The 9,643-nt window shown below is 38.2% G+C and overlaps 1 protein-coding gene across 1 annotated transcript in view; it reads left to right on the forward strand.

The window, feature by feature from the left end:
• NAALAD2 (N-acetylated alpha-linked acidic dipeptidase 2) overlaps nt 1-9,237 on the forward strand; it is a 51,551-nt gene extending 42,314 nt beyond the window's left edge. The window contains exon 19 of the mRNA XM_007446525.1: nt 8,940-9,237. Within this exon, the coding sequence (XP_007446587.1) occupies nt 8,940-9,129 (190 nt within the window). The 3' untranslated portion in view covers nt 9,130-9,237. The remainder of the gene's footprint in view (nt 1-8,939) is intronic.
• Nucleotides 9,238-9,643: the final 406 nt, after the last annotated feature.

The raw sequence follows: 9,643 nt of genomic DNA on the forward strand, positions 1-9,643 counted from the left end.
AAATGTTTATCAATACAAATGAAATAGCAGCCATCAGTTAAGTATTTACATAAATCAAAGGTTGAAAGCTAATCTACACGTTAATCCTCTCTGGCCTATCATTAGTCCATCTTTATATATTTATTTTTTTATTTTTTAAAGGTTTTTTTTTTAAAATTACTTTTTTGGATGCATCGGGTCTTAGTTGCAGCACGCAGGATCTTTTGTTGCAGTGCACAGGCTCTTCGTTGCAGTGCGTCGGCTTCTCTCTACTTGTGCGTGGGCTCCAGAGCTCATGGGCTCAGTAGTTGAGGCGTGGGCTTAGTTGCCCCGTGGCATGTGGGATCTTAGTTCCCCGACCAGGGATCGAACCGGCGTCCCCTGCATTGGAAGATGGATTCTTAACCACTGGACCACCAGGGAAGTCCTTATTTTTTAATTTATATGATTTATGAGCAAACATCTCTTTGGCACACATCTAGAGGCCTGTGGAGCTCCTCTCAGAGAACATGGGCCAGGGAACGCCGTCTTTACGTTCTCCCTCTGCTTTGCTACAGCTTGCTAGTATATACCAGAAAGGAGCTTATACACTTGTCTGGAGCCCCAAGTTTTGGCTGCTACCCAGGGGACATGTTCATATGACCTGGCTCTAGTGGCCACCAGACCTACTCTTGTGTTCCACAGGATGGTATATATTTGCATACTTTAAAAGCTGCTGCCTGAGGACCTGGCTTCCAATCATCCTGAATCTAAGTGCTGACTGAGATATTCCCCTTTGGTACACTGACAGGTCTTGGCACACACTCAGCTATTGGGAGCTATTAAAAATAGGTGGCTTGGAGAATCAGAGGTTTGAGAGACAACCTAGAGCTAGGGAAAGGTTGAACAGTAAGGTTTATCACATGAGGCTACTCCATCAAGACTGTTGGTTTCTATGCATTAGATGAAACAGCCACCTCTTCCAGAGAGTCAAGCAAAATGAGGAAACACGGGAATATGTTACAAAGAAAAAAAGACAAAACCTCAGGAAAAAAACATTTGAACAAATATAAGTAATCTACCTGATAAAGTGTTCAAAGTAGTGGTCATAAAAGATGGTACTGAATGTGAGAGAAGAATGGATGAACACAGTGAAAACTTTGAGAAACTTGTAGAAAATGTAAGTACCAAATAGAAGTCATGGTGTTAAAGAAAGAATACAATAACTGAACTGAAAAATACACTAGAGTGGTTCACTAGCAGACTAGAAGAAGGAGAATCAGTGACCTGGAACACAGGTAGTGGAACTCACACAAACAGAGCAACAAAAAGCAAAAAGGATTTTTAAAAGTGATGACAGCTTAAGGGACCTCTGGGACAACATCAAGTGAAACAACATTTATGTTATAGAGGTCCCAAAAGAAAAGAGAAGGGGGCTGAAAACTTCCCCAACATGGGGAAGGAAACAGACACCCAGATCCAGGAAGCTGAGACAATTCCAAATAAGATGAACCAAAAGATACCCATCTAAGACAAATTATAATTAAAATGGCAAGGAAGGTAGAAATAAGGAGAGAATCTTAAAAGCAGGAAGAAAAAAACAACTTATGAACAAGAGAATCCTCTTGAGACCATTAGCAGATATTCTAGCAGAAATTTTTCAGGCCAGAAGGGAGTGGCATGATGTATTCTAAGTGCTGAAAGAAGAAAATTCCCAACCAAAGTGAATAAAAACCATATAATCATCTCAATAGAGAAAAAACATTTGGCGAAATTCAACATCCACTTAACAATAAAAAGTTTCAATGGGACTTCCCTGGTGGTCCAGTGGTTAAGACTCCATGCTCCTACTGCAGGGGGCATGGGTTCAATCCCTGGTCAGGGAACTAAGATCCCACATGCCACAGAGCGAATTAAAAAAGTCTCAACAAACTGGATAAAGAGGCAGTGTATCTCAACATAACATAGGCCATATATGACAGACCCACAGCTGCCATCATGCTCAATGGTGAAAAACCCAAAACATTTCCTTTAAGATAAGAAACAAGACAAGTATGCCTACTCTCACCACTTTTATTCAACATAGTACTGGAAGTCCTAGCTACAGCAATTAGGACAAGTAAATCAAAGACAACCAAACCAGGAAGAAGTAAACTGTCACTATTGCAGATGACATGGTACTATATGTAGAAAATCCTAATGATTCCACAAAAAAACTATTAGAATAAATGAGTTCAGTAAAGCTGTAGGACACATGAGCAATATACAGGGACCTATGGCATTTCTACACACTAATGATCAGAAAGAAATTAGGAAAACACCCCATTTACAATTTCATCAGGTTTACTTGATTGCTGTATCAATAATATTGTACTATACTCTCCCTTTACAATTCTCCAGAAGATGGCATGTATAGTAAGGAATACCTATGACCTGTATCTCTAATCTCAGCTTATATATGTCAGAATATTAATGTTTATAAACAGTTTAGCACATATACCTGTTTTAATAAGAAAGATCCATTTGAGGCCATACTAAAATTTTTTTTTTTCATTTTATTTTATTTTTTAACATCTTTATTGGGGTATAATTGCTTTACAATGGTGTGTTAGTTTCTGCTTTATAACAGAGTGAGTCAGTTATACATATACATATGTTCCCATATCTCTTCCCTCTTTGTCTCCCTCCCTCCCACCCTCCCTATCCCACCCCTCCAGACAGCCACAAAGAACTGAGCCGGTTTCCCTGTGCCATGCAGCTGCTTCCCACTGGCTATCTACCTTACGTTTGTTAGTATATATATGTCCATGTCTCTCTCTCGCCCTAACACACCTCACCCTTCCCCCTCCCCATATCCTCAAGTCTGTTCTCCAGTAGGTCTCTGTCTTTATTCCTGTTTTACCCCTAGGTTCTTCATAACATTTTTTTTTCTTAAATTCCATATATATGTGTTAGCATACGGTATTTGTCCTTCTCTTTCTGACTTACTTCACTCTGTATGACAGACTCTAGATCTATCCACCTCATTACAAATAGCTCAATTTCGTTTCTTTTTATGGCTGAGTAATATTCCATTGTATATATGTGCCACATCTTCTTTATCCATTCATCCGACGACGGGCACTTAGGTTGTTTCCATCTCCGGGCTATTGTAAATAGAGCTGCAATGAACATTTTGGTACATGACTCTTTCTGAATTCTGGTTTCCTCAGGGTATATACCTAGTAGTGGGATTGCTGGGTCATATGGTAGTTCTATTTGTAGTTTTTTAAGGAACCTCCATACTGTTCTCCATAGTGGCTGAACCAATTCACATTCCCACCAGCAGTGCAAGAGTGTTCCCTTTTCTCCACACCCTCTCCAGCATTTATTGTTTCTAGATTTTTTGATGATGGCCATTCTGACTGGTGTGAGATGATATCTCATTGTAGTTTTGATTTGCATTTCTCTAATGATTAATGATGTTGAGCATTCTTTCATGTGTTTGTTGGCAGTCTGTATATCTTCTTTGGAGAAATGTCTATTTAGGTCTTCTGCCCATTTTTGGATTGGGTTGTTTATTTTTTTGTTATTGAGCTGCATGAGCTGCCTGTAAATTTTAGAGATTAATCCTTTGTCAGTTGATTCATTTGCAAATATTTTCTCCCATTCTGAGGGCTGTCTTTTGGTCTTGTTTATGGTTTCCTTTGCTGTGCAAAAGCTTTGAAGTTTCATTAGGTCCCATTTGTTTATTTTTGTTTTTATCTCCATTACTCTAGGAGATGGGTCAAGAAGGATCTTGCTGTGATTTATGTCATAGAGTGTTCTGCCTATGTTTTCCTCTAAGAGTTTGATAGTTTCTGGCCTTACATTTAGGTCTTTAATCCATTTTGAGCTTATTTTTGTGTATGGTGTTAGGGAGTGATCTAATCTCATACTTTTACATGTACCTATCCAATTTTCCCAGCACCACTTATTGAAGAGGCTGTCCTTTCTCCACTGTATATTCCTGCCACCTTTATCAAAGATAAGGTGACCATATGTGCATGGGTTTATCTCTGGGCTTTCTATCCTATTCCATTGATCTATCTTTCTGTTTTTGTGCCAGTACCATACTGTCTTGATTACTGTAGCTTTGTAGTATAGTCTGAAGTCAGGCAGCCTGATTCCTCCAGCTCCATTTTTTGTTCTCAAGATTGCTTTGGCTATTCGGGGTCTTTTGTGTTTCCATACAAATTGTGAAATTTTTTGTTCTAGTTCTGTGAAAAATGCCAGTGGTAGTTTGATAGGGATTGCATTGAATCTATAGATTGCTTTGGGAAGTAGAGTCATTTTCACAATGTTGATTCTTCCAATCCAAGAACATGGTATATCTCTCCATCTGTTTGTATCATCTTTAATTTCTTTCATCAGTGTCTTATAATTTTCTGCATACAGGTCTTTTGTCTCCTTAGGTAGGTTTATTCCTAGATATTTTATTCTTTTTGTTGCAATGGTAAATGGGAGTGTTTTCTTGATTTCACTTTCAGATTTTTCATCATTAGTATATAGGAATGCCAGAGATTTCTGTGCATTAATTTTGTATCCTGCTACTTTACCAAATTCATTGATTAGCTCTAGTAGTTTTCTGGTAGCATCTTTAGGATTCTCTATGTATAGTATCATGTCATCTGCAAACAGTGACAGCTTTACTTCTTCTTTTCCGATTTGGATTCCTTTTATTTCCTTTTCTTCTCTGATTGCTGTGGCTAAAACTTCCAAAACTATGTTGAATAAGAGTGGTGAGAGTGGGCAACCTTGTCTTGTTCCTGACCTTAGTGGAAATGCTTTCAGTTTTTCGCCATTGAGGATGATGTTGGCTGTGGGCTTGTCATATACGGCCTTTATTATATTGAGGAAAGTTCCCTCTACACCTACTTTCTGCAGGGTTTTTATCATAAATGGGTGTTGAATTTTGTCAAAAGCTTTCTCTGCATCTATTGAGATGATCATATGGTTTTTCTCCTTCAATTTGTTAATATGGTTAATCACATTGATAGATTTGCGTATATTGAAGAATCCTTGCATTCCTGGAATAAACCCCACTTGATCATGGTGTATGATCCTTTTAATGTGCTGTTGGATTCTGTTTGCTAGTATTTTGTTGAGGATTTTTGCATCTATGTTCATCAGTGATATTGGCCTGTAGTTTTCTTTCTTTGTGACATCCTTGTCTGGTTTTGGTATCAAGGTGATGGTGGCCTCGTAGAATGAGTTTGGGAGTGTTCCTCCCTCTGCTATATTTTGGAAGAGTTTGAGAAGAATAGGTGTTAGCTCTTCTCTAAATGTTTGATAGAATTCGCCTGTGAAGCCATCTGGTCCTGGGCTTTTGTTTGTTGGAAGATTTTTAATCACAGTTTCAATTTCAGTGTTTGTGATTGGTCTGTTCATATTTTCTATTTCTTCCTGATTCAGTCTTGGCAGTTTGTGCATTTCTAAGAATTTGTCCATTTCTTCCAGATTGTCCATTTTATTGGCATAGAGTTGCTTGTAGTAATCCCTCATGATTTTTTGTATTTCTGCAGTGTCAGTTGTTACTTCTCCTTTTTCATTTCTGATTCTATTGATTTGAGTCTTCTCCCTTATTTTCTTGATGAGTCTGGCTAATGGTTTATCAATTTTGTTAATCTTCTCAAAGAACCAGCTTTTAGTTTTATTGATCTTTGCTATTGTTTCCTTCATTTCTTTTTCATTTATTTCTGATCTGATTTTTATGATTTCTTTCCTTCTGCTAACTCTGGGGTTTTTTTGTTCTTCTTTCTCTAATTGCTTGAGGTGCAAGGTTAGGTTGTTTATTCGAGATGTTTCCTGCTTCTTAAGGTGGGCTTGTATTGCTATAAACTTCCCTCTTAGAACTGCTTTTGCTGCATCCCATAGGTTTTGGGTCGTTGTATCTCCATTGTCATTTGTTTCTAGGTATTTTTTAATTTCCTCTTTGATTTCTTCAGTGATCACTTCGTTACTAAGTAGTGTATTGTTTAGCCTCCATGTGTTTGTATTTTTTACTGCTCTTTTCCTATAATTGATATCTAATCTCATGGCGTTGTGGTCGGAAAAGATACTTGATATAATTTCAATTTTCTTAAATTTACCAAGGCTTGATTTGTGACCCAAGATATGATCTATCCTGGAGAATGTTCCATGAGCACTTGAGAAAAATGTGTATTCTGTTGTTTTTGGATGGAGTGTCCTATAAATATCAATTAAGTCCATCCTGTTTAATGTATCATTTAAAGCTTGTGTTTCCTTATTTATTTTCATTTTGGATGATCTGTCCATTGGTGAAAGTGGGGTGTTGAAGTCCCCTACTATGAATGTGTTACTGTCGATTTCCCCTTTTATGGCTGCTAGTTTTTGCCTTATGTATTGAGGTGCTCCTATGTTGGGTGCATAAATATTTACAATTGTTATATCTTCTTCTTGGATCGATCCCTTAATCATTATGTAGTGTCCTTCTTTGTCTCTTCTGATAGTCCTTATTTTAAAGTCTATTTTGTCTGATATGAGAATTGCTACTCCAGCTTTCTTTTGGTTTCCATTTGCATGGAATATCTTTTTCCATCCCCTTACTTTCAGTCTGTATGTGTCTCTAGGTCTGAAGTGGGTCTCTTGTAGACAGCATATATATGGGTCTTGTTTTTGTATCCATTCAGCCAATCTGTGTCTTTTGGTGGGAGCATTTAGTCCATTTACATTTAAGGTAATTATCGATATGTATGTTCCTATTCCCATTTTCTAAATTGTTTTGGGTTCGTTATTATAGGACTTTTCCTTCTCTTGTGTTTTTGTCTAGAGAAGTTCCTTTAGCATTTGTTGTAAAGCTGGTTTGGTGGTGCTGAACTCTCTCAGCTTTTGCTTGTCTGTAAAGGTTTTAATTTCTCCATCAAATCTGAATGAGATCCTTGCTGGGTAGAGTAATCTTGGTTGCAGGTTTTTCTCCTTCATCACTTTCAGTATGTCCTGCCACTCCCTTCTGGCTTGTAGAGTTTCTGCTGAGAGATCAGCTGTTAACCTTATGGGGATTCCCTTGTGTGTTATTTGTTGTTTTTCCCTTGCTGCTTTTAATATGCTTTCTTTGTATTTAGTTTTTGACAGTTTGATTAATATGTGTCTTGGCGTATTTCTCCTTGAATTTATCCTGTATGGGACTCTCTGTGCTTCCTGGACTTGATTAACGATTTCCTTTCCCATATTAGGGAAGTTTTCAACTATAATCTCTTCAAATATTTTCTCAGTCCCTTTCTTTTTCTCTTCTTCTTCTGGAACCCCTATAATTCGAATGTTGGTGCGTTTAATGTTGTCCCAGAGGTCTCTGAGACTGTCCTCAGTTCTTTTCATTCTTTTTTCTTTATTCTGCTCTGCAGTAGTTATTTCCACTATTTTATCTTCCAGGTCACTTATCCGTTCTTCTGCCTCATTTATTCTGCTATTGATCCCATCTAGAGTATTTTTCATTTCATTTATTGTGTTGTTCATCATTGTCTGTTTCATCTTTATTTCTTCTAGGTCCTTGTTAACTGCTTCTTGCATTTTGTCCATTCTATTTCCAAGATTTTGGATCATCTTTACTATCATTATTCTGAACTCTTTTTCAGGTAGACTGCCTATTTCCTCTTCATTTGTTAGGTCTGGTGGGTTTTTATCCTGCTCCTTCATCTGCTGTGTGTTTTTCTGTCTTCTCATTTTGCTTATCTTACTGTGATTGGGTTCACCTTTTTGCAGGCTGCAAGTTCGTAGCTCCCGTTGTTTTTGATGTCTGTCTCCAGTGGCTAAGGTTGGTTCAGTGGGTTGTGTAGGCTTCCTGGTGGAGGGGACTAGTGCCTGTGTTGTGGTGTATGAGGCTAGATCTTGTCTCTCTAGTGGGCAGGTCCACGTCTGGTGGTGTGTTTTGGGGTGTCTGTGGACTTATTATGATTTTAGGCAGCCTCTCTGCTAGTGGGTGGGGTTGTGTTCCTGTTTTGCTATATGGTTGGCATAGGTTGTCCAGCACTGTAGCTTGCTGGTCGTTGAGTGAAGCTGGGTGCTGGTGTTGAGATGGAGATCTCTGGGAGATTTTCGCCGTTTGATATTCATACTAAAATTTAAAAGCCAAGAGCAATAAATCCTGATGTACTTTGGGAAATCTAAATGATTACATTATAAATTTCTCTTTGATCATTAATATAGTGACTTTACATAGAGTTCCATATTGTGTCCTACAGTAGATTTACAGCTTGAAGCAGCTCTAGGATTTGACTGTTGGGCCTAATTCCTGATAAGAGTGTTTAATAAAATATGTACGTTGTGGATGGCGGAATTCCACACACTGGGGAGAGAAGTAACTTGATCTCTTGAGCTACTTATGAGGTGAAGTAGGAAATCAACTGCAAACTTTCCTTCTAGATCAAAAAAGTGTGTCTTTGTGGGCAACCCATATATAGCCATTTTACCTTTGTGGAATGGGCTTTATTATCCTTACCATTTGTGATATTTTTGTAATACAAGCTTCTTTAATTATTGCTTTTTAATGTCTGAAGAGTACTGGGAACAACTGTCATTCTTGTTGAATCTCTAAAAAAGGCAATACAGAGGTAATTATTTTTTTAACCTCTTATTAAACATATCCATAAATTATCCATGCTTCATGGATGTCAGTTTGTGGATGTCTAGGCAGATAGACAACTAATGCCCATAACTTACAGGAAAGAATCTACTTACTTCCAACTGCATGGGTTGGCAACATATGATTCACGAGATGCATCTTATCAACTCCTTTCTTTGCTTAAAATTATACCATTAACTAAGTATCTCAAACCAATTATATATGTTCTTATTTGGAATAACAAAAGTAAATGCCAGGAGGAGACACAGAATACTTAGTAAGATATGGTCTAACAAAGCAGAATGAATGAAGAAAAAGCATATAAAAGGTAATATATGTATACACTTCAGTTCAACCTGTCCTCTTTGTTTTTTTCTACTAGGCACATCATCTTTGCTCCAAGCAGCCACAACAAATATGCTGGTGAATCATTTCCTGGCATCTCTGATTCTATATTTGATATTGAAAATAAAGCAGATCCTCATTCAGCCTGGAAAGAAGTAAAGAAACACATTTCAATTGCAGCCTTTACAATTCAAGCAGCAGCAGGGACTCTGAAAGAGTTGTTATAGTAAGGTCTCAGCCAACTAGCTGCCATTAAAAGTCTGAGGATAAAATCCGTCTTTCTTTCTGATAACACGTGAAGCCAGAGCATGCTAAAATCTTGCTTTTCATGTCATTTTTTTTTTTTCTTTTTCTGGCACGCGGGCCTCTCACTGTTGTGGCCTCTCCTGTTGAGGAGCACAGGCTCTGGACGCGCAGGCTCAGCGGCCAGTGGCCACGGCTCACGGGCCCAGCCACTCCGCGGCATGTGGGATCTACCTGGACTGGGGCACGAACCCGTGTCCCCTGCATTGGCGGACTCTCAACCACTGTGCCACCAGGGAAGCCCTCATGTCTCGTTTTGACTTTAGACTTCCACCTTGTTCATCTGCAAAGAGATTTTTGGCTCTTTGAAAATTCATAACTTCATCATCAAAGTGCTAATCCAATAAAACAAACCAAAAAACCTCTAGTCATATGGAGAAAGAGATAAAGTAAGTGAAAATTCCTTAAAATAAAATATGGCAAGGAACTTGAACTCTT

This window comes from Lipotes vexillifer, unplaced genomic scaffold (assembly GCF_000442215.2).
Source record: "Lipotes vexillifer unplaced genomic scaffold, Lipotes_vexillifer_v1.1 scaffold1160, whole genome shotgun sequence".
NCBI lineage: Eukaryota > Metazoa > Chordata > Mammalia > Artiodactyla > Lipotidae > Lipotes > Lipotes vexillifer.